At 43.8% G+C, this 27,839-nt stretch overlaps 1 protein-coding gene and 2 non-coding genes across 3 annotated transcripts in view; 1 reads left to right on the top strand and 2 right to left on the bottom strand.

Annotated features, from left to right (window-relative positions):
- C7 (complement C7) overlaps window positions 1–13,645 on the top strand; it is a 55,468-nt gene extending 41,823 nt beyond the window's left edge. Inside the window, exons 15-18 of the mRNA XM_066378453.1 lie at window positions 3,894–4,085; window positions 7,907–7,997; window positions 9,778–9,962; window positions 12,856–13,645. Coding sequence (XP_066234550.1) covers window positions 3,894–4,085; window positions 7,907–7,997; window positions 9,778–9,962; window positions 12,856–13,037 — 650 coding nt within the window. The 3' untranslated portion in view covers window positions 13,038–13,645. The remainder of the gene's footprint in view (window positions 1–3,893; window positions 4,086–7,906; window positions 7,998–9,777; window positions 9,963–12,855) is intronic.
- Window positions 7,360–7,463, bottom strand: LOC136390321 (U6 spliceosomal RNA). Its single transcript, XR_010748730.1, has one exon. It is a non-coding gene; the product is annotated as a U6 spliceosomal RNA (small nuclear RNA).
- Window positions 9,988–10,089, bottom strand: LOC136390292 (U6 spliceosomal RNA). Its single transcript, XR_010748710.1, has one exon. It is a non-coding gene; the product is annotated as a U6 spliceosomal RNA (small nuclear RNA).
- Window positions 13,646–27,839: the final 14,194 nt, after the last annotated feature.

The raw sequence follows: 27,839 nt of genomic DNA, 5'->3' as shown, positions 1-27,839 counted from the left end.
GTTTAAAGTCAGGTATTGTAATGCCCCCAGCTTCATTCTTTTTCCTTAGGATTGTTTTGGCTATTCGGGGTTTTTTATAGTTCCATATAAATCTGATGATTTTTTGTTCCATTTCTTTAAAAAATCTCATAGGAATTTTGATGGGAATTGCATTAAATTTGTATATTGCTTTGGGTAATATGGCCATTTTGATTATATTTATTCTTCCTATCCAAGAACAAGGAATATTTTTCCATCTCATTGTATCTTTTTCGATTTCCCTTAACAATGCTTTGTAATTTTCATTATATAGGTTCTTTACATTCTTTGTTATGTTTATTCCTAGGTATTTTATTTTTTTTGTTGCAATCGTGAAGGGGATTATTTTTTTGAGTTCGTTTTCTAATATTTCATTGTTGGCATAGAGAAAGGCTATGGACTTCTGTATGTTAATTTTGTATCCTGCGACCTTACTGTATTGGTTTATTGTTTCTAATAATCTTTTTGTGGAGTCCTTCGGGTTTTCGATGTATAGGATCATATCATCAGCAAAAAGTGATACCTTTACTTCTTCTTTTCCAATATGGATGCCTTTTATTTCTTTGTCTTGTCTAATTGCTCTGGCCAGAACTTCTAGCACCACGTTAAATAAGAGTGGAGAGAGTGGACAACCCTGTCTTGTTCCTGATTTAAGGGGGAAAGCCTTCAGTTTAGTGCCATTTAATATGATGTTAGCTGATGGTTTATCATATATGGCCTTTATCATGTTGAGATATTTTCCTTCTATACCCATTTTGTTGAGAGTCTTAAACATAAAATTGTGTTGTATTTTATCAAAAGCCTTTTCTGCATCTATTGATAAGATCATGTGGTTTTTGTTCTTTGTTTTGTTGATATGGTGTATTACGTTAACCGTTTTGCGTATGTTGAACCATCCTTGAGATTCTGGGATGAATCCCACTTGATCATGATGTATTATTTTTTTAATATGTTGTTGTATTCGGTTTGCCAGTATTTTGTTTAGAATTTTAGCATCTGTATTCATTAGAGATATTGGTCTGTAGTTTTCTTTCTTTGTGCCATCCTTGCCAGGTTTTGGTATGAGGGTTATGTTGGCCTCATAAAATGTGTTTGGAAGTATTGCTTCTTCTTCAATTTTTTGGAAGACTTTGAGTAGAATAGGAACCAAGTCTTCTTTGAATGTTTGATAGAATTCACTAGTATAACCGTCTGGGCCTGGACTTTTATTTTTGGGGAGGTTTTTAATAGTTTTTTCTATTTCCTCCCTGCTGATTGGTCTGTTTAGGCTTTCTGCTTCTTCATGACTCAGTCTAGGAAGGTTGTATTGTTCTAGGAATTTATCCATTTCTTCTAGATTGTTGTATTTGGTGGCATATAATTTTTCATAGTATTCTACAATAATTCTTTGTATATCTATGATGTCTGTGGTGATCTCTCCTCTTTCATTTTGGATTTTATTTATTTGAGTCCTGTGCCTTTTTTCCTTGGTGAGTCTTGCCAAGGGTTTGTCAATTTTGTTGACCTTTTCAAAGAACCAGCTCCTTGTTTTATTGATTTTTTCTATAGTTTTTCTGTTCTCTATTTCATTTATTTCTGCTCTGATTTTTATTATCTCCTTTCTTCGGCTGGTTTTGGGTTGTCTTTGTTCTTCTTTTTCTAGTTCCTTAAGGTGTGAAGTTAAGTGGTTTACTTCGGCTCTCTCTTGTTTGTTCATATAGGCCTGAAGTGATATGAACTTTCCTCTTATTACTGCTTTTGCTGCATCCCAGAGATTCTGATATGTCGTATTTTCATTTTCATTTGTCTGTATGTATCTTTTGATCTCTGCGCTTATTTCTTCTTTGACCCATTCATTTTTTAGAAGTATGTTGTTTAGTTTCCACATTTTTGTGGGTTTTTCCCCCTCTTTTTTGCCGTTGAATTCTAGTTTCAAGGCTTTATGATCAGAAAATATGCTTGGTACAATTTCAATTTTTCTAAATTTGCTGATATTGTCTTTGTGGCCCAACATATGGTCAATTCTTGAGAATGTTCCATGTACACTAGAGAAAAATGTATACTCTGTCGCTTTGGGATGAAGTGTCCTGTAGATGTCTATCATATCCAGGTGTTCTAGTATTTCATTCAAGGCCACTATATCTTTATTGATTCTCTGTTTGGATGACCGATCTAGAGCCGTCAGCGGAGTATTGAGGTCCCCAAGTATGATTGTATTTTTGTTAGTTTTTGTTTTAAGGTCAATAAGTAGCTGTCTTATATATTTTGGTGCTCCTTGGTTTGGTGCATATATATTAAGGATTGTTATGTCTTCTTGATTCAGTGTCCCCTTAATCATTATGAAGTGACCATTTTTGTCTCTGAGTACTTTTTCTGTCTTGTAGTCAGCGTTATCAGATATGAGTATTGCTACACCTGCTTTTTTTTGGGTGTTGTTTGCTTGGAGTATTGTTTTCCAGCCTTTCACTTTGAATTTGTTTTTATCCTTGTTGCTTAGATGTGTTTCTTGTAGGCAGCATATAGTTGGATTTTCTTTTTTAATCCATTCTGCTACTCTGTGTCTTTTTATTGGTAAGTTTAATCCATTTACATTTAGTGTAATTATTGACACTTGTGGGTTCCCTACTGCCATTTTATAAATTGCTTTCTGTTAGTTTTGTATCTAGTTTGATTCTTCTCTTTTGTTTTTCTATCATTTGTTTCTGTTTGTTTGTGTTCCATACTTCTTTCCTCTGTTGCTACCTTTTTTAAGTCATGTGTTTTTGTGGTGGTTTTTTCTAGGGTGGTTACCATTAAGTAATGAAAAGGGTACCTACCATATTCATTTTAGTACCCTATCTTATAAGTATTTCTGCACTTCATCGTCCTTTGCTACTGTTAATCTCCATTCTCTCCCCCCCTTTTTTTTCCCTTTGTTGTCACAGTTTAAGTTTGGTTTTATTGTGTTCTTGGTGGAGCTGTTACTTGTGGTGTTGTTTTCTTTTGTTCTTTGAATCTGGTTGGAAAACCCCCTTTAGTAAGAAAATAAGAATCTTAAAAAAAAAAAAGTAAATATTTTTCCTGGCTGGATAGCTCGGTTGATTAGAGCATCATCCCAATATGCAAAAGTTCTGGTTCAATCCTCAGTCAGGGCACATACAGGAACAGATTGATGTCTCTCTGTCTCTCTCTCCCTTCCTCTCTCTCTAAAATCAATAAATAAAAATTTTAGGCCCTGGCCGGTTGGCTCAGTGGTAGAACATCAGCCTGGCATGCAGGAGTCCTGGGTTCGATTCCTAGCCAGGGCACACAGGAGAAGCGCCCATCTGCTTCTCCACCCCTCCCCCTCTTCTTCCTCTCTGTCTCTCTCTTCCCCTCCCGCAGCCAAGGCTCCATTGGAGCAAAGTTGGCCCGGGCACTGAGGATGGCTCCATGGCCTCTGCCTCAGGTGTTAGAATGGCTCTGGATGCAATAGAGCGAAACCCCAGGTGGGCAGAGCATCGCCCCCTGGTGGGCATGCCAGATGGATCCCGGTCGGGCGCATGCGGGAGTCTGTCTGAAAACTGGGGAGTCTGCCTCTTGTTTCCAACTTCAGAAAAATAAAAAAAAATTTAAAAAAAGAAAAATTTTTAAAAAGGCTTATTTATTTTAAGTCATCACATTGCTTTGAGGGTCAGCATGGGAGGATGAGAACTGTAGTCTTCAGTCATTCATTGGTCCATTATATGAGGGGCGTGGTGGGCCATCTCTTTTTGGGCACCCTAAGCATAAACTTCCCTCTTCTTTCTTGTCTTCTAATGTGGAAGAGCAGAGCAAGCATACTGATACCATTCAGGCTGGTATGTGTTTAGAAAGATGGTTTAAGAAAGCAATAATCCTTGTATTCTGCTTTTTAATTTTATTTTTTTTATCTTTAGGAATTGCCTGTGTTCTACCTACACTGACCGATGGCATGCAGAGTCATCCCAAGAAACCTTCCTACACAATTGGAGATAAGGTGACCTTTTCCTGTTCAGGCGGCATGTCCTTAGAAGGTCCTTCGACATTTCTCTGTGGATCCAGCCTTAAGTGGAGTCCTGAGATAAAGGATGCCCGTTGTGTGCGTAAAGGTGAGTAGTCCCAGGTGTGTCACCGCACTTAGCTGAGTGGCAGTGTTTTATGGCCTTGAGTCATCATTAGTGTTGAGTCCTTGCCTCTGTTCTGCCCCACTATGAGAAGGAGATCAGTTTATAGACCAAATAATAGACGATTTTACATGGCACAGATAGACTCAGGGTATGTAAAGAAAGGTGAGAATAGCCCTGGTGACTTAAATTTTAGCCGAAATCCTTTATATCAAAAATTAGCTTTGTATCACTTATGGTGCCAAGGAAAAGGATTTTTAAAAGCTAATTTATGGTTCCCTTCTGATTTTTTAAAAATAATTTATTTATTCATTTTAGACAGGGGAGAGAGAGAGAGAGAATTAGAGAGAGAGAGAGAGAGAGAGAGAGAGAGAGAGAAGGGAGGAGCAGGAAGCATCAACTCCCATATGTGCCTTGACCAGGCAAGCCCAGGGTTTTGAACCAGCGACCTCAGCGTTCCAGGTCAATGCTTTATCCACTGCGCCACCACAGGTCAGGCCCCTTCTGATTTTTAAGTGTCTTTTTATTAAGTGCAAAGTTGAGATGATAATTGAAATAAAAATTTTAATGTTTTATTTATGGGGTTTCAGGGAGTTGATTAGTATTATTGAAATGGAAAATTTAAAAGCATTTGCACTTAACACTGCAAATCAAAAGTTATAGAAGGAAAAGTGTTGTGGTTTGTGAAGTTGTTCTTAATAGTGTAAATACAAAAATCTAGTATTTTGAACATTAGTAAATTAAAATGCTTTTTAAGGACTTAAGGTAGGAAGAGATTTGGAAAGCCAAACTATTTTTTAGAGCTATTTAATATAAGATGGATTTGTTTTTAAAATAACCCTTTATCTCTTCATTGTTTACATTAAAAAATGTTTTTGTTGATTTGAGAGAGAGGAAGGGAGAGAGTGAGAAGCACCAACTCATTCCACTTAGTTTTTTATTTAGTTGTGCACTCATTGGTTGCTTCCCATCAGTGCCTGACTAGGAATCAAACTTGTGACCTCAGTGTTCCGGGGCAACACTCTATCCACGGATCTACCAGCCAGGGTCTACATTTTTTAAGTAAATAAAAAGTATGTTTGGAATAATTAAAAACAAGAAAGAAAAAAAAACTCTTGCGTTCTATTTTATATGGCATTTTCATTTCCCTAGTGTATGATTTTGAGTTCAGTGCTGAAACTTGTCTGTTCTAGTGAGATTTGCAGTGTAAAGTGCAAATAGCTTTGTTTTCTTCATAGCTCAGTTAAACAAATAGACATACTCTGACACATTGAGTATATACTTTTACTATTTTAAAGCTAAATTATCTTAACATCAAGGCTAAATCCTGATTGGGTGGAAGATGACAGGCTAGGATTTAATAGGGAGAGAGTTTCAGTTTGAGAGGTTAAAAAAGGTCTGAAGATGGATGGTAGTGAACTAGATGGTCACGACTGAAAAGAGCAAGCTGCATGGAGCACCTGGAAACTGGAGCAGCCAGGGGCTATGGTGCTGAATAGACAGCAGATGCCAGAAGAGGAGGGCAGTCTGTCCAATGGAATGCCCACTATGCCAGCGACCATCTGCTCTTTAGCTGTCATAGGCCCATATCAAAGTCAGTTGCTTTTCTTCTGCATGCACTGATGCATATATACCAATGTATTTGGGATAGTTGAGGCAATGAACCTGTGCCAGTAAGTCTAAAATTAAAGAGAGCAATGTGCAGTTGATGAGGTTGCTCTTCAATGCCAAAGAAGATTATATACTTGTCTTTCTAAAATGTCTGCTTCAGCTGCTTTTTAGCACAATTTGGTATAAAATTTCTCCCACTTAGTAAATTCTGCTAATGTTTTAATTAGGGATGTTTTTCAGACCTGTATGTTTTTCAGAAGATGTGGTTAGCAATAATAACTACACTTAAAATAAGCCTATAGTAAATAAAATATTCTAGGTTTTTCAGCCTCCAATGCCAATATTTTAAAAAACCTGCTGTATCAGTATTAAGCCTTTTTTATTGTGGCAAAATACCCATAACAAAATTTACCATTGTAACCATTTTTAAATGTACAGTCGAGTGGCATTAGGTACATTCATATTATTGTGAATGTTGTGTTCATCATCACCATCCATCTTCAGACCTTTTTCATCTTCCCAAACTAAAACTCTCTCCCTATTAAACACTAACTTGTCATTTTCCACCCAATCAGCATTTAGCCTTGATGTGAAGATAATTTAGTTTTAAAATAGTAAAGGTATATATACTCAACATGTAAGAGCATGTCTATTTATTTAAATGAGCTATGAAGAAAACAAAGTTAAGTTCTTTTTAAATGCAAAAGCCTTTGGTCTAGGTAATTCCTAAGTATTTTTCACAAAGAAACTCTAGTAACTTTTAGAAAATATTCAAAACCTAAAATTTCATTCTTATGAATGATTAGCAAATGAAGTTCTAATCACAATGCAGAAATGATTTACACGGGTTTGGCATTTAACTTGATTTTGGTCCATTTAGAATAGATTTTCTCTCTCTTTTTTTTAAATGTTCTAGAATTATTATTTTTATTTATTCATTTTAGAGAGGAGAGAGAGAGGGAGAGAGAGAGAGTGAGAGAGAGAAAGAGAGAGAGGAGGAGCAGGAAGCATCAACTCCCATATGTGCCTTGACCAGGCAAGCTCAGGGTTTCAAACCAGCGACCTCAGCGTTTCCACGTCGACGCTTTATCCACTGTGCCACCACAGGTCAGGCTAGAATAGATTTTCTCAATCCCAACACTGTTGGGATTTTGAGCTCGGTAATTCCTTGTTGGGTTCTGTCCTACGTACTGTCCTACATATTGTCCTACGTAATCTCAAATGTTCATCAGTGTCCCTTATTTCCACCCACTAGATGTCAGTAGCGCCCCCCAGTGTGACAAGCAAGAGTGTCTCTAGATATTGCCAAAGGTCCCTGGGGTGCAAAAATTGTCTGTGGTTGAACTCCAGGGAGTTATCTACATATAGATGAAGTTACATTTGTTTTCTGTCCTATTGTGGCTACAGTGGGCAAAATGCAGTCTACATAGCAAATTTCAACCTTTTTTTTTTTTTAAAAATGAAAGGTTTTGGGGTAACATTGGTTGATAACATTCTATACATTTAAGGTATACAACTTTATAATACAACATTGGTATAATCTGTTGTGTGCTCACCACCCAAAGTCTCGTCTCCTGTCAGCTTTTATTTGACCCCTTCCCCCTCTCCACCCTCCCCCACCTCCTTTCCCCCTTGGCAACCACCATTCTGTTGCCTTTAATTTATGACAAATTTGTGTGTCATCCTTGGGCAGGGACCTTGCTAATCTCTGTATCGTCCCAATGTTAGTACGTGTGCTGCCGAAGTGATCACTAAGCACCAACTTCTTGGTAAGAGGGAGCCTGCTCTACCGGCCTTAGAGTGAGATGAATGTGGACTTGAATCCTGGCTTGGCCAGTCTGTTAAATGTGTAAACAAGCAGCAACTTCCTAACTTTCCTGACCCTCGCTTTCCTCATCTCTTCAATGGGCATGTGTAAGGAGGTTTGAATATCACCATGTGCAAAAAGCATGTAGCAAATAGTAAACACTCAGGAAATGGCAGCTGCTGTGACCAATGACATCATTTGTAGTGTGCTCTGAAGAACACACACTCTCTCTCTTTTAAAAGACTGTACAGCTTTATATTTTTACTACCCAAACTCGTGGCTGTTGAGAATATTATAGAGCCAAGTTTGACAATGAGAACAATACGTGGTCTGGTGCCAAGACATTTTTCCCCCAGTGACTGCATCTCCCTCGACTCTTGCTTTGCAGATGCCCCTTTGATGCCAGCGGTCCCTATATGTCAGCCCTGGGAGAAAGTAAGGAACTCAAGATGTGTTTGCAAATTGCCCTACGAATGTCGGTAAGCCCTGTCTTTGCTCACTTGCCTCTGTTTTATTTTATGCAAAATAACAATCAAAATGCTCCCTTCGATGCTAGTCCTGTGAGAACAGAGGTGCTGCTTGCCAAGGGTTAAGGGTCTTTGCCTTTCAATCTGTTCCATCTGCCTCTTGTCATTTGCCTGGGTCACCAGGGCTGACAATTGGTGGCCTTCCACAGCGTTCTAGCAGTGTTCTAATCTGAGAGAAAGGCTGAAGGACTACTTGAGCATTGCTCATTCTTTGCATAAAATGGTGAAGAATGACAAAACTGTCACCTGAGGATTTAGAGCCCAAAAGGATTAGGACTGAAATCCCACCCAGATGTAATCTCTTAGAGCATCACCGAGAGTGAGAGAGAGCAGCTGGTTTCCTGATTCATTTTTTTTAAAGATTTTATTTAATTAATTAATTTATTTATTTTTGTGGCAGACAGAGTCAGACAAAGGGACAGATAGGGACAGACAGACAGGAAGGAAGGAAGGGAGAGAGATGAGAAGCATCAATTCTTGGTTGTGGCACCTTAGTGGTTCATTGATTGTTTTTTCTCGTATGTGTCTTGACTGGGGGGGGGGGGGGCTACAGCAGACCAAGTAACCCCTTGCTCGAGCCAGCGACCTTGGGCTCAAGCTGGTGCACCTTGCTCAAACCAGATGAGCCCGCGCTCAAACTGGCGACCTCGGGTTCTCAAACCTGGGTCCTCCGCATCCCAGTCTGACGCTCTATCCACTGCGCCACTGCCTGGTCAGGTGCTGGTTTCTTCCTGATTCTTGAACTGTCTGTCTCCAGGTTGCTTTATAAGAATGCTGCCCGACTGGAAATCAGTCCACTATATGGGGAGATCTGAAGGAATTACTAGACGTCCATGTCATGGTCCTAGTTGGCTGGTGAAGTTGCTACCTTGTAAGGTGTCCTGAGTAGTTCTATTTAAATTTTAAATGAGCAGATAGGAGAAAGATAACAAGGATTTTTTTTATTCGTTGTGTAAATAACTCCAAGTCAATGTAGCACTTGGTCAGAGAAGAAAATATTAGAACTAACAGATATACATTAAGAAACATAGACTTAGTATACTATACAAAAACACTTTGTTGTCCAAGGAACGAACAGGAATGCCTTCCTTATCCATCAACATTCAGAAATGTGGTTGTTTTTCTTAGCAACATTTCCAAAAAGCTAGATCTCATCATTTTGGCACCAATGCTTAAGAAAGAAAGAGTAACATTTCTTTTAGGGAAACTATTTCTAAAGTATTTTGTAAACATAGACACTAAAAACTAGCACTGAAACACAGTTTTGTCTTTCCTTGAAGATTTGGTCATTGACCACTGGCCAGGTCTGTGCTGGGGAAGTGGCCTCTCAGGGCTCCTGGGAGAGCTCATGTCTCCTGCTGTCCACGGTCCCCTCTTCCTTCTGCCTCTGAGCGTTTGATCTCCCCTCCTCTCTCACCGCTGTCCCTAGCACATCCTGCCTTCTCTTCTGATTTGCTGTGTCTGAGCTGATCTAGAGGAAACTAGATCGACACTAGAGCTCTAATCCTCTAGAAATTGTGAGCAAATAAAGAGCAAAATATCTTCATCTAGAAGTTCTGAGGCGGGTGGACCCTTGTGAAGAGGGGGGAGGAGACGTGAACTTCTGTGTCATCTCTTTGCTGTGGGTGAGCACCTGAGACCCCGGTCTCAGAGGCTCACCTGTCACTTCTCATCCTCAGCTTTTAAGAATGAAAATCTTGTAAATAATACAATTTGGAAAAATGTGTTGCAGGTCCTCCTTGGATGTCTGTGCTCAGGACGAGAGAAGCAAAAGGATTCTGCCACTGACGGTTTGCAAGGTGCACGCTCTCCGCTGTCAGGGCAAAAACTTCACTCTGAGGGGCAGGGAGAGCTGCGCCCAGCCTGCGCCTGCCCAGAGAGCTTGCGGTGCATGTCCCCTGTGGGAAAAGTGTGATGGTGAGGGGCATTTCTTTTTCTTTTTAAAAATACGGAATGCTTCATGAGTTTGGGTGTATCCTTGAGCAGGGATCAGGCTAACCTTCTCTGTATCATTCCAACTTGAGCACACGCGCTGCGGGAGCGAGCGAGGAGAGCGGACTTGCTTGTTTGTAACTGCAATAGTGCAGGGGTTTCTAAAAATGTAGTTTCCTAGTTCAGCAGCAGATCAGAGCCGATGCCTGAGGATGGTGAGTTCTCAGATCGGTCTGAGAGTGAACCACCCTCCCCTAGCAGCTTCCCTGGGAGGCAGGTTGGGTTGTTTCCCTAGAAGCCAAGAACCCAACCCTGATGGTCTGATGTCCTTCTACCTCAGTGACTCCCATTCCGTCGTCATGACTTTTGCTTTGTGCTTGTATCCTCCATCTGATGTACTTAGAGCTTTGGCTTTTCCAAGAGAGAAGAGCTAGGGCAGAGCAGCCTTCCCCACAGCCCTCCCCCAGCCCTGCCCCCATGCAGCGTGCTCCCATGCAGAGCAGTAACTGGGGTGCTGTACCCACATGGCAACTACCCGGCCTTGTGGCAAGGGCTCAGCCCCGGACTACTCATGCCCGAGAGTTCCACCTGGACCATTGCAAGCCCCACTGAGCCTTGGAGCAGCGGGGCTGGCAGGCATCCCTCCCCATCCCCCAGGGCCATGTCTGGGTCAGGGGCTGAGTGCTGGACTGAGTGTGGCCAGTTTCCTCTCTGTTTTGAGCAAGAATCTGGTCAGCTGATGGGATTTGTGGTACCTAAGCTCTGCACGTGGTATCAAGTATAGTTCCTTAAGGGCCGGGACCGGGGTCAGCATCTGTAGTGTGAACATCTTCTGTAGAGCTCAAACGTGACCTTCTGCTAATGACCTCCCCGTGGGGTTTCCCCAGCTCCAGGGTCCACTCAGGCACAAGAGCCACAGTACCCTCTCTGGGGTCACAGGATACCACTGGCACCTAAGGATAATCCAGACCACCCAGCCTGCAACTGTGACAAGCAGCTCGCAAAACCACTGGTCTCTCCGAGGACTGGTTGAGTCCAGGGGCCTTCAAACCTCTCCTGATCTTTCAGGTCCCTGGTCACTTCTCTCACAGGCCATTTCCAAAACAAAATACCCCCTCCTATCACAACCTGCCCTGTGAGTCTTCGGTCCATTCCAGAGGTCACTGGATGGTCCGGTAAGCTTAGGAGAGACATGGATGCCGGACCCTCGCCTGGAGATCATTGCCGGCCATAGACAAGCCTCATCCATACGGGAAGCACATAGTGTGGGTGCCCATGTGTTCTGCGCAAAGACAGAGGCTTTCCTCAGTTCTATCATGGACGAGGGTTGGTCTGCGTAGTGCAGCGTGGACTGAAGCCACAGCTTTTAGCTGGTGCTGCCCCCAGGCAGGGGAGGCTCAGCAAGAGGCGAAGCTGGGGAAACAGAGCTTGGTTTCCAGTGCGGCTGTTTCCATGGCACCGACTTGCCCCACCCCCTCTTCCTGGGTGGTGCTCAGGGCTTTCTGTCAACTGTGAAGACCATCTCAAAGCATGGCTCCCTCCAGACTCGTTAGCTGCCTGCTCCTCTCTGCACTTGGGGCTGTGCAGGGCAGAGCTGCATTTATTGGGTTGTACTATTTTTAACATCTTCAGACTTCATGCTAGAAATTTTCTATTGTTTATACAACCTTTTTATGGAAACATAACTCTAAAGCACAGCTGTGTGTTAGTAAAAATCTCAATTTCATAAAAAAATAGATTTATAGAAATAACTATTTTTAAAACAGAAACTATTGTTTTCTTAAAAGCAAGTTTCACTTGCTATAAATATTAGGTAACTGTGAAGATACATATAATGAGACAAAGGAGGGTGCAGATGCGGCTGGCAGCTTGCGGGAGGCTGTGTCTTTGGGACAAAGGGAGTTTAGAGTTAGGGAGCTGTTAGAAACCTGCAGAGCTACACTGGCACCTTCTCCTCTAAGGGATCGGGATTGGAAGAGACTAGAGAGAGGAGTCACTTTCTGGAGTTGTGATTCAATATTTCTAGTGCTATGTCCAAGTGGCACTTACAGTGACTTTGCCCACTGGCACTAGTATGGCCGGCCTCCCACAGTTTCCGCTGTACCGTCAAGGGGGATAGCTGGGGTCCTGCCCTCAGTTTCCACACCTGTAAATGTGGGAGCTGGACTGCGGGATGGGCAAGCTCTTGGCCAGCTCTTCAGGCCCCACCCCCCGGCCTGTGCCCCCTGGGCACCTTTCCCTCACTCCTGTCCCCATATGCAAATGACGATGATGCTGGTAACTCTAGCTGCGTCTGGGTCACTTTGGGTTTGGCTGGCTGACTTGGTTACTCTCCTTCTGGGGACACTTGCCTGGTGTCTTCTGGCCCCAAAACTTCAGTGCACACGAAGCTCTCCTGCACAGGTGACTTCCGTTTGTTTTGTGGGAAGTGCGGCCGTTTGTGCTTCATGTCCTCTCTCTCAGAGCAAGATGAATTCTTTAGTTCTTTGTCTCTGTTTGACCCTTGTCACTCAGCTCTTTGCCGAGGTTGCCTCATTTGGTCAGGGCTGGAGGGGGGTTGGAGGGTCCCACTGAGGTTCCCACGTACCTGGACGCACGCAGCTGGGAACAGGAGAGGGCCTCACACTCTTGACTTGGGAGAACCGTCCACGTGGTCCAAACAATAGTAGCAACCTGGCACCAGTTTCCAAACCTGCTTGTTCTGAGTGGAGCAAAATGCCCGGGTTTCCTGGTCCTCCTTTTCCAGGAGGTGGGTTCTGTCCCTGAGGGCATGAGCTTCTGTGGGTCTCTGGTCACCCCATTGTGACTTTGGGGGTGATATGCCTGGACTCACCCGTGTCCATGCTGTGTCAGTAAGCCTCTCTCGCTTACTTTCCAGACCAGAACAGCCAATGTGTCTGCAGGAAGGCGTCGGAGTGCGAGGAGGAAGGAATCAGCATCTGCGTGGACGTGAACGGCGAGGAGCAGACAATGACGGAGTGCATGGCTGGAGCCCTGAGGTGTCGAGGGCAGAGCATCGCTGTCACCAGCGTGGGGCCCTGTGAGGGGGGAGCCCAGTAGGCTCCCGGGTGCCCTCGGCTTGCTTGGAATCCAGCAATTGCTGTGGCTGAAATGAAACCCCCCACGTAGCTGAGCACTTCAGACAACTTCTTTACAGGCACCTTCTGCTTTTTCATCTGAGAACACACACCATTCAGTCTTCTTTTTGGGCCTTTTTTTAGTATGTGTCAAACACATGACCTGCAGTTTGCGCCCCCACCTCATCCCTGGTTTTTTCTTTGGTAGGAAGCATCAGTCAGGCCTGAGCTATGGCATGGTTGTATATTAGGGAGTACAATCTTCTCTACTGTGGATGCATGCCAGGACTTTTCAGGGGCTGTGGGGGTAGAACAACATAAAGACTGGCATTCCATTTATTCCTATTCCTTCTTCATCAAAACAAAACAAAAAGAAAACAGTGGTGGGAGAGAAAATGAGTGGGCTTACATGGAATTGAAAATTTGCTTTTACATACAAATAACATCTCCGTATGTTTCTGATACTGGTAAATACATTTCAACAAAACTTTAGTTAAAATGACAATGATTATGATACTCATTAAAGATATTATCCTTTGGGATTTTTTGATCTGTATTATGTTTAATGTTAAAGACTCTTTCTCTGAAGAATGGTTAATGTGTTCTTTCAAAATATATTTTTGTTTTTTAGACTACTTTATTGGGTTTGAAGGACATGTAAAAAGGTGTGTATATGTAACGTACAATGCAACTTGACGAGTTTGGGGAGGTGATACTCCCATCTAGGCCATGAATCTATCCATCACTTCCCAAAGTTTCCTCCCACTCCCATTAATAGTTACTATTGTAAGAATACAAGGTAAGATTATTCTTCTCAGACAGTGTTAAGCACCATTACAGTATTGTTGGCTAGTGGCACTATAGCTTGCACACAGCTGTAGCCATGCTGTGTACTGGACCTCTAGGACTGGTCGCTCTGACTTAACATAACTGACACTTGGTACCTGTGAACTATCACCCCCCTCCCCCCCTCTCCTTAGCCCTTGGCATCCCCCATTCTAATATATGCTTCTATGAGCTGGACTAATTTAGATTCCACATGTACGTGAGGTCAGACAGTGTTTCTTTTTTGGTCTGGCTTATTTCACCAGCATAGTCCTCCCAGTCCATCCATATTTTTGCAAATGGCAGGGTTTCTCCTCCTTCTTCCTTTTCTTCTTCTTTTCCTTCCTCCTCCTTCTTCTCCTCTTCTTCTTCCTTTTCTCCTTTTCCTCCTCCTCTTTTTTGTCCTTCTTCTTTTAATTCTGCATAGCATTTCAGTGTATGTTTATAACACATTTAAAAAAACCCATTTATCCATGATTGGACACTTAGGTTGTTTCCATAGCTTGGCTATCGTGAATAATGCTGCAGTAATCATGGGAGTGCAGATACCTCTTCAGGATTCTGATTTCAGTTCCACATGTGGGGGATTGCTCGATCATATAGTAGTTTTATTTATAATTTTTTTTGAGAACGTCCATACTGCTTCCACAATGGCCATACCCAGGTCTCACTCAGGTCCAGCTTTATATACCAAATTGTCCCTTGAGTGACATTCAGATACAATATGTAGAAACTACAAGGAGGTAGGTTTAAATGAGTGGAGACAATAATATTCAGCAATGTTTCAGGCTAACTACATTTGCTAGAGGTTATTATGGAGCTAATTTCTACCCTGGATAGGGGGATAGATTTGAGTATGCCAAATTCACTATTGTCTATAAGAGAATTAGGTTCATTGCAGAGTCTGCAAGAAGAAAGTAACTGTCAGTGTCAAACCTTTAAAAGAAGCAGATCTCAAAACAAAGGATTGAACAAGTCATTTATTTGGGAGGAGCTAGATCAATAGTCTTCCAGTACTTTCTCCTCTTGTCTTAAGCTAACACGGAGTTAGGAGTCCGCTGCTTACATCCCCCCACCCTCCTGTCCTAACTAGTGCAGAAGACGCGGTCAGCATCATCGAATGCTGTAGGAGAAAGAAGCCTGGAAAAAAGAAGCCAGCAGACTCGGCAGCTGAAGTTTGAGAAAAAGTTTCACAGAGCTAGTCAAGGAGAAGTAAGGGATTAATGACCAGTTGTCAGAGAAGGCGGGAAGCAGGAAAAGAAGTAGAAAAATGCTGTTTTGAAATACATAATTTCATGCTTATTTTTCTCCTGAGCATTTTTTTTTTTTTTTTTTAGAGAAAGGCAGGGAGAGAGACAGGAACATCGAGCTGTTCCTTTGTGTGCCCTGACCGGGGAACTGAACCAGCAACCTCCATGCTCTTGAACAATGCTGTAACCAACTGAGCTATCCAGCCAGGGCTTAATTTTTTTATTTATTTATTGTTTTTAAGAGAGACAGAGAGAGGAAGGGAGAGACAGGGGAAGGGGGGAAGGGAAGCAATCATTTATTGTTCCACTCAGCCATGCATTTATTGGTTGTTTCCCTTGTGTGTGCCCCAACTGGGGGTCAAACCTGCAACCTTGTGTTTCAGGACAATGCTCTTTTTTTTTTTTTTTCTTTGTATTTTTCCGAAGCTGGAAACGGGGATAGACAGTCAGACAGACTCCCACATGCGCCCGACCGGGATCCACCCGGCACGCCCACCAGGGGCGACGCCCTGCCCACCAGGGGGCGATGCTCTGCCCCTCCAGGGCGTCGCTCTGTCGTGACCAGAGCCACTCTAGCGCCTGGGGCAGAGGCCAAGGAGCCATCCCCAGCGCCCCGGGCCATCCTTGCTCCAATGGAGCCTCGCTGTGGGAGGGGAAGAGAGAGACAGAGAGGAAGGAGAGGGGGAGGGGTGGAGAAGCAGATGGGCGCTTCTCCTGTGTGCCCTGGCCGGGAATCGAACCCGGGACTTCTGCACGCCAGGCCGACGCTCTACCACTGAGCCAACCGGCCAGGGCCCAATGCTCTTATTTTTAAGTGAGAGGAGGGGAGATAGTGTGACAGACCCCACATGCGCCTTGACCAGGATCCACCTGGTAACCTCCATCTGGGGCCGACACTTGAATCAACCGAGCTATCTTCAATGCCTGGGACCTTCACTTGAACCAAATGAGCCACTGGAGAGAAGCAAGAAAGAAGAAGGAGAGGGAGGGGAAGAGAAGCGGATAGTTACTTCTCATGTGTACCCTGACTGGGGATTGAACCTGAGATATCCACACACTGGTCTGACACTCTATCCATTGAGCAAACTGGTGAGGGCCAGGATGACGCTCTTAACTGACTGAACTAACTGGCCAGGGACCCCCTGAGCATCCATATACTGATCTTTCCTCTAGTTAGAGACATTCACTCTGGTCTATAATAGAGAATTAGGTTTATTGCAGAGTCTGCAAGGAGAAAGTAACTTTCAGTGTCAAATCTTTAAAAGACTTCCAAAATAAGGTCTTAAAGAGCTAAAGAGAAAGCTTTGAGGAAAGCTAGAAGGACTATTTATGCCACGAAAATGGACTGCAAAGAGAATAGCGGGAGGGTGAGAGCTTCCCTGCCTGCCCTCCTCTGCCTCAGCCGGGTGAGGACCACCTGGGCAAGGATGCCTGGAGCCTGGGAAGGGAAGGCAGGAAGTGCTGAGATGAAGATCAGCGGGACCTCGGAGGTGGGGGAGGGACCAAGGGAGAGGAGGGGATTGGCTGGTGCATTAGCCATCACTAGCTTCAGGGGGGCCCTGGGGGCCTATCCACACCCTGAAATCATCCCTTCACAATTGAAGTGGACCCTGCAAATCACCTGGGCAGAGAAACCGCTTTGGGCGGTCTCCTGATTGCACTGGCCAGCACCTTCCTGTGACACCGCACACATTTCCTAGTCACTGACCAGCAGAAGTGCTGCTTCTCAGTGCCCTGGGGCTTAGTGAGCCCCATCCAAATACTGCCCACAATCTTTCTCCCGACCCCCACCAGCCTAAGACACCTGAAACAGAGGGGATGTTCTTGGTATTTAGGTGGGGTATGTCGAGGGTATAGAGAGGCAAGCAGGGATACCTGACAAATGACCCCTAAAACTCTACCCAGTGACTAGCTAGACGAGGCAGCTAGTTTGATTGAGGCCCTCCTCTTCACTGGGCAGGTCACAGCTGATCTGAGCTTCATGTGGGAATTGTGAACCCGTCCTGCTGTTCAGTGGCCACTCAGAGCTACAGCGGCTGGGCAGCTGGCTCAGCTAGCATTCCCCCAAATAGCTTATTATGAGTCTGCACAAAAACTGTCAATCACTTTTCCTTTTGGTTAAGATAAGCATGTGTAGTAATCACAATTTATTATTTGTTCTATATTTTCTTTCTATACCAACAAAAATTTCTTGTACACACACACACACACACACACACACACACACACACACCATAAGCATTTGGATTGTATGTAAGACAAGTATAATAACTAGTGCAGGTGTTTAGTATAAACTTGAAAATAAACAAAGATGTTACATACACTGGGTACAAGGTGAAGTGTGTGAAGTGTGTGTTCAGGTTTATCTAGTACTCTTTCTCTCTTTGAAGTAGGAAAGAGGGGAGGAGAAGCAAGAGAAGAGAAATGAGAAGGGGAGAAAGGGAGAGAGAGAGAGAGAGAGAGAGAGAGAGCGATCAGACCATTCTCAGTATAGCATTAGCAGAAATGAGCAGCCACTGGCCTGTTATCCACCAGCCCACTGAGATCTTTCCTTCTTGATGAACTGGTTAGAGTGTACTCAATACTGGTGCTAGGAATGGAATGGCCTGTTTTCCTTTCAGAACACTGAGCCAGAAAGCAACCACAGTAGGAGGCAATTTCCAGTAATATCTGAGAAACCAGAGGTATAATCACAACTTTCAATTACCTTGGTCTTTCAGGCAGCTGGCACATTTGGGGACAAGAAAGCTGATGGCATGATAAGAGTCCCTGCTGTGACAACCAAAGCACCTACACATTGCTTTTCTATTTATTCCTGTCATACAAAACTCCTGATTTACATTCAAAATATCAGTCACGTCAGAAAATGGGCTCTTTCAGCCCAGGGTTAACAAGACCCGATGGAGAGACTGTTGTTGTTCCACAAGGACCGGGCTCAAGGTGAGAAGGTGGCAGAAGAAAGACAATAACATGTTCCTTTTGGTGCCCAGGCTGAGGTCAAACACACAATTGGTCTGTTGTCACTGGCATTTCCACGCTCCCCTGGGAGAGGAGACTTGTACTGAATTCTAGGGTAGGGGCCGTAGGAACATACATAGCAGATCAATCCTGCCTATGACTCAAGACAGAGAAGCACTGGCTGGAAGGGTGAAGCATCTGGGCTACTCAACGAGCTTCCACTATGCAGCAATCAGCTGGCCTGGCTGGCTGGGAACGCAGGGAGGTCAAAGGAATTTTCTGTAACTGTCAAATAGAATTTTCTCATCAAGGGAAAGTGTTATCAGACATCCTCAAAAGAAAATGACTTATTTGAAAGGCTCTAGATTGGTGTAATGTTAGACCACATGAAACCCAAGTGTGCATTAGGATGGTATTTAATAAAGGGCCTTAACTGAACTCTTTTTTTTTTTTTTTCCTGAAGCTGGAAACGGGGAGAGACAGTCAGACAGACTCCCGCATGCGCCCGACTGGGATCCACCCGGCACGCCTACCAGGGGCGACGCCCATCAGGAGGCGATACTCTGCCCCTCCAGGGCGTCGCTCTGCTGCGACCAGAGCCACTCTAGCGCCTGGGGCAGAGGCCAAGGAGCCATCCCCAGTGCCCGGGCCATCTTTGCTCCAATGGAGCCTTGGCTGCGGGAGGGGAAGAGAGAGACAGAGAGGAAGGAGGGGGGAGGGGTGGAGAAGCAAATGGGCGCTTCTCCTGTGTGCCCTGGCCGGGAATCGAACCCGGGTCCCCCACACGCCAGGCTGACGCTCTACCGCTGAGCCAACCGGCCAGGGTCTTAACTGAACTCTTTTGAGTGCACAGACTCTTCTCTGCACAGAGACTGAGCACCAAGAGGAACTCCTGAAATCAGGTGTGATGGAAAACGGTGGACAAGCTCATTAATTGGATGATTGCAGCCCTATAGGATTAAATGCTTTGGTATGATGAGAAGAAGACTTGCAAAGGATCTTGAGACTCTTAAAAGTGCAGTAACTGGCTGTTTACTACTGACAAGGTGTGCAGACTCAGTGAATGTGAGAAGAAGGCACCTTTAATGAGATCTGGTCCACAACCTCCTCTAGACTGGTGAGGGTCAGGACTTACATGGTTTAGTGCCCCCTCTTGCTAAGTATGCTGCTGTATATATTCAGTACAGGGGTCCTCGGGTTATGACACAGTTGCGTTCCTACCACAGTGACATGACCCGAATTTTGGTGTAAGTCAAAACACAATCTAGCCTCAGTCACTTACCTATTCTAACAGAGTTGTAAAATCATAATCTAAAACATGAAAACACAACTAAGCCACAGAAAAAAGAAAAGGACATAAAGATATTGTACTGTACACAGTACTGTAGTAACAGAAAAAGACAAAAAGTGAGTGTAAGAAAAAAAATCTTTACCTTTATTCCTGTGGTTGGCTTGCAGACTGGAAGGGGCATTGCAAGGTAGGATACAGTGGCCTGTTGGGAGGAGGAAGCTGGAGAGGCAGGAGAACCTGCAGAAAGTGCTGGAGACACTGGGTCAGGTGAATCAGGATTGCCTAAGGAACCTGCAGGAGATGCTGGGGATGATTCTACCTGCACTACAGGTGTTTCGTCTCGAGAAGCAGCTGATGTAGAGGGTGTAAGGCAGGGGTCTCAAACTCAACTCAGCATGTGGGCCGCAGAGCAAGATCACAGCCCTTCGGCGGGCCGCACTAGGTCTACAAAAGGCAACTGTTACGCAACACAAAATTTTCTCACTGCAGTTGAAAACAAAAAAAAATCAGTACAACAAGCACAATCGTACATGCAGTTTACTCAGTGTCACAAAACGACCAGAAACTGTAGTTCGCATCACAACTGCTGTTAACTAAGCTAATATCTAGCTAGGATGCTAGAGAAATGAAAAATACAAGTAGGCCCCTAGGCTTACTTAATTTTATCCAAAATATTTTGAACTTCGTGGATTAGTCTGCGGGCCGCACAAAATTGTTCAGCGGGCCGCATGCGGCCCACGGGCCGCGAGTTTGAGACCCCTGGTGTAAGGTCTGTTGCAGGCCTCTCTACCTTCTTAAAGAATTGTTCCAGGCTAGTCTGGAAGGTTGATGACTTATTCTCTTCCAAAATCTGCCTATAGCATTGCAAGGCATCCATAACAGCTCTGTAGACCTTCCCGAATCTGTCATTGCAGTACGACAATAATAGCATAAGCGGAAACACTCACATCTCAATTTTTTGAAGTTTTTATGGGAGTAAGTGCCGTAAACTCAAAACACCATCTGTCAAGACTGTCGTAACCCGAAGACCCCTGTAAATGTTCATTTTCCATAGTCACACAGCTAGTTAGCAGAAGGCCTAATCTGCAGCTGGCTCTTATGCCTCCCAGGGAGTACTCGTCCTGTTTCATAACCGCGCTGTCCTCTTCCCTGTCCTGAGACCTGTGGATGTCATGTTTGAGCTGGTCTTTCTACACAGGGTGGAGTTAATGAGCTGTGTGTGTGTGTGTGTGTGGGGGGGGTGTCTCTTGCCACATGTACGGGTCTGGTACTCTGAAATATTAACTTGGACTTCAATAGGTGTGCTTTGCCTTTGTGCCTTGGAGGTATGTCCTTTCTCATTCTCTTTTTTCTTTGAAATACAGATTAGGGATTTCCTCTCAATTGCCCTGTGGAGGATTGACTGAGGCTGAGCAAGCTGGCTGTGGTGGTAGAAAATGAGGCAGAGGATTTAGGGAACCTTAAAATTTTCTGAGCTCTAAACAATGTGGGCAAACAAGCCTAAGTTCTAAAAGAGCTGACCTCGGGATGCTGGCTTCTGGGGAGATAGCTGCTCCCACTTCTCCAGTGGAGGTGGCTGCAGCTGACAGTTCCCGTGGACACAGACTGGGTTACGATCCTGTGATAAGCCTTCTCTCCCATTGTGGTGGGAGAAAGAGCGAGACTGTCTCATGTGGGTTCTGGCTACTCTAGCAGAATACCAAAGGCAGACTCGTTTGAATAGCAAACGCTTATTTTGTGAGAATTGGAAAAAAGGTAAAAATGATCATTTTCAGTTGATGTGATTGTTTACTGGGAAAATGGAATCAACTAAAGCAATGTTACAAACAATAAGTTATTAAGTTGGTTGGTTATAAAATTAACATACCAAAATATACATACAAACATCAGCTTGATAAAGATATAATGGAAGAAAAAACTCCATTTATAATGGTAACCGAAGATCAGATGGAATTAAACCAAGAAACAAAAGATATAGAAAGAAAAAAGAAACCATGAAAGCACTATAAGGAATCTGAATGAAGATTCCTCAAAAATATGAAAATTCCCCTTATGTGAACATACAGATTCAATGTAATCTTGCCCCCCTCAATACCAACAGAGTTGAAATTAGTTTCTTAAAAATTTTGTTTTTGTTTGCTTGTACATTTTTGGGGGAAAAATTAAAAAGATGATTCTGAAATAAATAATAACCTCTAGAAAACAAACAAACATTTATGTCTCAGTTCTGGAGGCTAGAAAGCCCAAGATCAAGGTTCCCGCAGATTGGCTGTCTGGTGTGGGCCCTCCTCCTGGTTTGCAGATGGCTGACTTCTTGTTCTGTCCTTAGTTGGTATAAACAAAGGGAGCTCTGATTTCTTCCCTTTATAAGGGGGCTAAATCCCATCATGGGGGCTCTTCCTTTATGACCTTTGACCTTATCTCAACCTAATTACCTTCTAAAGGCTCTATCTCCAAATACCATCACATTGGGGATCAGGGCTTTGACATACAAACATGGAGGGCACACATTCAGCCAACAGCAGAGATCATGAACTGCTGTGTTTAACTGGTTAAACCTGTTGCTGCACTCAGTGGGTTTTGAGGATTGCCTACAAGCTTGCCTGTGACAACCTTAGCTAGTCATGCAAAGAGATCAAAATAAATTTATGGAGACTGATGTAGTAGTCTCTTTGCATATTCTGGGAGATGTTTTTTCTTACATCATAATGCAGTGCTTCAGTGCCTAATACAGGCCCTTTGCAGCTCAGGCTAGGTTGTACCGTTTCTTCTCAGCTGGAGTTCAGTCTTGGGATGTGAAGACCCAAACGCTGTAAAGGAGCAGCTATAATATTTAAAGCTGAAACTTCTAAGTGCTTAGTGGGTGCCAGTCCTGGCTGGGAGCACTTTACATATATTAACTCATTTAATCAGCTCAGCAACACTATGAATGAGTACTATAATTAGCCTCATTTCACAGGTGAGGAAATGGAGGCATAGAAAAGCCAAGAAATTTACACAACTTTATACAGAGAGCAAATGGAAGAACCAGCATTCACATCCAATCCCTGTGGTTCAGCAGATCATACTCTTCATCACTATTCTGATATGTTGCAGATGCTAATAGCACTCTTTATTCATGTAAAATATTAATAAGGTCTGAAATTTTTGCTATACTTGGTCCTGTTCAAAATAAGAATATGATTTAGTTACTGAAATAAAAACAGCAAAACTCTGATTCTTCAAAAAGATTTGATAAAGATAATATATTTATTTTTTATTTTTTTATTTTTTTTTGTATTTTTCTGAAGCTGGAAATGGGGAGACAGTCAGACAGACTCCTGCATGCGCCCGACTAGGATCCACTCGGCATGCCCACCAGGGGGCGATGCTCTGCCCATCAGGGGTGTCGCTCTGTTGCGACCAGAGCCACTCTAGCGCCTGAGGCAGAGGCCATAGAGCCATCCCCAGCGCCCGGGCCATCTTTGCTCCAATGGAGCCTTGGCTGCAGGAGGGAAAGAGAGAGACAGGGAGGAAGGAGAGGGGGAGGGGTGGAGAAGCAGATGGGTGCTTCTCCTGTGTGCCCTGGCCGGGAATCGAACCCGGGACTTTTGCACGCCAGGCCGACGCTCTACCACTGAGCCAACCGGCCAGGGCTGATAATATATTTCTTAAACTCATCTTTTAAAATAAATTTTAAGTTTTTTTGGAGTTCTAGTGCTCCTTAACTTGTCTGTCTGTGTGTGTGTGTGTGTGTGTGTGTGTGTGTGTTTGAATAGGTTCACTTGGAAATGGGGCCACTACAGTTTGATATGGAAGAGATAGACCTATCTGGCTGCCCAGAGCTCCAAACAGCATCCTTACCTGCCACCTCAGGCATTATGGATTCTGCTGGATCATAGGGCTCACGGGGCAGAGAAGCTTGCACAACAGCCTGGATCTTTTGCAGAACCTTCTCTCATCCTGGATCTCACTTAAGATTAACAGCTCTCAGGTCAGTCAGTAAGTGGGCCAGGGTAACACACCCAGTTGAGAAATATGTTGTCTCTAAAATCTAAAGATGCCCACTTGGTGTTGTGCCTTTCTTGGTTGTGGGGCACCAGATGCAACAACTTACCCTTCACCTTGAAGAGGTTACTTGTCACACACACACCCCAACACCACTGGGCCCCTACAGATTTCACTGAGGTGGAGGCCTTCGAATTCAGGCGGATTTATCTCTCACCCTCTGACATGCAAATGTCTTATTAATAAGTCTAGAGAAGTTGTAATATCTTGCTCACTTAGTCCGATCACCATAAAGTGATTAATACAATGAGTCGGTATATCTTGTAGAAGAAATATCTTATAGAAGAAAAAGGTGGTCAAGATTTCTGTGAACTAAATTAAGACATAAATCCCACTTGATCATGGTGTATACTCCATTTAACATACTGCTGAATTTGCTAAGATTTTGTGGAGTCCTTTTGCATCCTTGTTCATCGGGGGTGTTGGTCTGTAATTTTCTTTTCTTGGTGACTTGGGCCGGTTTTGGTATCAGGGTCATGCTGCCCTCATAAAGTGAGTTAGGAAGTAGTTTCTCTTCTATTTTGGGGAAGAATTTGAGAAGGATTGGTATTAATTCCTGTTTAAATGTTTGGTAGAATCCACTAGTGAAGCCATCTGGTCCTGGACTTTTCTTTGTTGGGAGGTTTTTGGTTACTGTTTCCATCCTCTTACTAGATTCATCTTTCTATATTGGTACCCTGCTATTTAGCCATTTCTATCTCTTAATAAAACCTTGCTGCTACTGTCAGGTGGCATTTTATTCTGTCTTCTATAGAATGTTACAAACTGGAAAACGGCCATCCTGCAAGCCCCACCTACAGGCCTGTGTCTATCCCATCCACAGGCCTGGTACTGTCTCTTGATCCCAACCCTGAGCAAAACCTCTGAGGTTTGGATGTGGGGAAACTAATGGTTTTATGCTGATTCCATTGGGATCGGGGTAAAGACAAATCCCAACTTCCGCTGCTCCCTCTGAAAGGAGAGAGGTCCCGGTCAGCCTGTGCCACAGGCAAATCTCCAGGCTCTCCATCTCCAGACAGAGCCTTTTCCTGACCACTGTGCAGTTAGGAAGGTACCAATTTAATCCTCAGGATTCACCTCTGAGGATATGTTCAGGAAGTGGTAGGTAATGTCAAAGGAAGTGTTTCTTATCTTGTGTTTTTCGGTGGCTCTCAAATGGAGAAAGGAGCTGTGAGTCATGGATATTTATAAAATTGTGTTTCCAAATTTATCTTGCTTTCAGCACAACCACATAATTCAACAAATAAAACCCAGGACAGTGTGTCCAAAAGGAATACAAACAAGGATGGCTGTTTCATTGGATAAATAGTTTGACAAAGGAGAGGTGAGAAGCAAATGCCATTTCTCAAGTCACGACTTGGTATTTTTATACACACGCATTTCTGGAATGAAACCCACTATCTTTTCCTCGTGTCGCTCTTCACTGTCTCCATGTTTTGTGCTGTCCCCGTTTAAGGATACCTGCAACAGATGAGTAAAGAAGAGAAATTGCAAGAGGTGATCATTCCGAGTGGCGGCTGTGTGAACTTGCTTGTCAGAGAGTCGCTCTTGGTCAGGGGCCTCCATCCCAGCTCCTGGCTGGCTCACGGGTTACTGCCATGGCTGGCCTGCATGTCCTCTACTCAGCTAACTGAAGGATCATGGTGAGTTTGAGGGCTCAATCAAGTCATAACAGGACACTATTAAAAAAAGTCTTTGCTGTAATATGAGAGTCTCTCGAGGCCTTCAAAAGTGGCTGCTCCTGTCTTTTGTCCTTTACAACTACGGTCACGCAGGGACAATCCCAATTAAGCAATCCCATGGCTTTTTCTCGGGAAGTTTGCTCCTTTCTTCCCATCTGTGATCTTTGCTCTCCTCTTTTCTGGTGAAATGGCCTTCTTAGCAAGGTCAGCCAAGCTAAATGTCCCTAGTTTACCAGCAGAGCACTGGCTCTCACTGTGGGGTTCAAGGGCGGTGTTCTGAATTGCAAAACAACGTGGTTCAGAGCCCAGCAAACAGTGCGAGCCCAGGAAGCAGTGTGTGGACATCATAGACCCTCTATCCTCAAGTAAACAGGAGTTGAAAAATGATGAATTGTGCTCACAAGGGGGATGCAAACAACAGGAGTGAGGCTGAACAGAATCTGTAATTTCCTCAGTAGTGCGGGGACACATGCTTCCCTGGAATCCTGTTTCCCAGAACGCTCAGGAAGTCTCGCTGCCTTGAGTCATGTGCCTGCGCGGATCCCCAGAGATAAACTGCAGGGCCCGACGGAGGGCGACTGGGCAGGCAGCCAGTCACGAGAGAGGGCTGCTGGCAGCTCTCAGGAGTGAAGAGTAGTTTTTGGGATTCATCAGCGGAAGGGTCGGGGAGAGCAAGCAGTTCTAAATTTCTCCTGTCACACTGCCTGACTGTGGTGGACTCTGTCTGATACGGGGGCAGAAGGCTTCCATGGGGCACTGCGGTGACAAAGAGGCGGCCACAGCACGTGTAGTGTAGGAGCTGCGGAGCTCAGATCTTCTGACCCCTCTTTGTCACCTCCCAAGAAGGCCATGAACATGTGCCACGTGGGGGTTGGATAATTAGCTAGTATTATGTACCAATCCCCAAGTTTCTGTTACTATTTGTGATTCTAGTAATACGTTTGCTAATATTGTTATTACTTGTATTGTACAGTGGATGTTTGCTTAACGGTTCTGTGCCATGTTTCTGGATGCTTAGGTGAACATCAATACACTTAATCCTTACAGCAGCACTTTGCATACATACTCACTATCCCAACTGTACAGATGCTGAAATGGAAGGACAAAGAGGTCATATGATTTTCCCAAGTAACATGGCTCTAAGAGGTGAAGCTGGGACATGATTAAAGATGAGTCTTGGAAATTCTTGTCAGGGTGAATTTTTCTAAGATTAGGGTTTAGACAGATAAAGGTTCAGTGGTGATGCATTTTTCACGTGGCCATTCTACCTTATTTCCATCAGTCAATGATGGGGAAGACTCTTTGAGGGTTGCTAGGAGGGGTGGAAAGTAATAATGGAGATTTATAAAGAAGGGTCAGTCCAGGTGCTGTGTCACTGAGTTTATACATCTGTTGAGAATGTCCTACAGTTTTTGGAGAGGCTCAACCCAAATTCCATTATAACTCTTGGACCCCACATTCTGAAACTATCTTGTGCAGTATCATAGCGATTAGCTACCTATGACCACTTAAATTTAATTAAACTCAAAGATGAAAATTTAATTCCTAACCACACTTCAAGCATTCAGTCACCACATGTGGCTAGTGGCCACCATATTGATCAGTGCAGATAATAGAATACTCCCATCATTGTAGAAAGTTCTCTTGGGCAGAGTTATTTTAAAAAAAGTCATTTGACTTAAAAGAACCTGCCAGAAGAGGTCAACTAAACCCATATCTCTTGCCTTCTTTTCTTGCTCTGTTTCATATGCTAGGCTTGGGAATAACTTCTGACTCCATTAAGGATGTAATGAAAGCCATTATCCAGAAAATTGCACTTACGCAATTACAGAAATTTGCATACAGCTTTGGTGGGATCACGAACCCTCTTTGTAATAGTTACCCACTGGTGCATAGCAAATTACCTTAAAACTCAGTGGCTTAAAGAAACAAAGATTTATTATCTCATGCAGTTTTGTGGTTCAGGAATTCAGGAAGAGTTCAGCTGAGTGGTTGTGGCTTGGGACTCTCATTAGATTGCTGTAGGGTTGTCAGGCTTAGCAAATAAAATACAAGATGCTCAGTAAAATTTGCATTTTAGATAAACAAGAAGTAATTCTTTATTATAAGTACAGTATGTCCAATGGAATAATCAGGACATACTTTTACTAAAAGAAAAAGTTTACCTGAAATTCAGATTTAATTGGGCAGTCTGTATTTTATCTCATAATCCCGTCAACATGTCAGTTGAAGCTTCCCTCATCTAAAGACTTTCCCTGGGGCTCATGGAATTATTTCCAAGATGGGGCATTAAAATGTCCAGGAAAAAAACCCTGGTTGTTGGCAGGAGGCAGCAGTTTTTTGCTCTGGAACTCTTTTGGGGCTGCATGAGATACCTCATGTCAGGGTAGCTGGATCCTTCCAAAGTGAGTGACTAGAGAGAGTGCAACTCCACTTACGACCTTGCCTCAGAAGTCACGCATTGCCATTTGTGAAATCATGTATTGATTGCGCAGGTCATTTCTGTTTTCCCATTCACTGTGGGAGGGGACTACATGAATCCCAGAAGGCAAGAATCCCTGGAGGTCATCCTGGAGGCTGGCTCCAGCTGCTGGAATTTCCACACAAATTTCATAGAATAATATAAGCTCCATAAGGGTAGGAATTAATTTCCCCCATAGTTGTAGTCCCAGTGGCTAGAACAGTGCCTTATAAATTGGAGGCACTCAATACATATTTGCTAAATGACTGAA

Source organism: Saccopteryx leptura, chromosome 1 (assembly GCF_036850995.1).
Source record: "Saccopteryx leptura isolate mSacLep1 chromosome 1, mSacLep1_pri_phased_curated, whole genome shotgun sequence".
Classification (NCBI taxonomy): Eukaryota; Metazoa; Chordata; class Mammalia; order Chiroptera; family Emballonuridae; genus Saccopteryx; species Saccopteryx leptura.
This window is presented reverse-complemented; position numbering and strand designations above follow the sequence as displayed.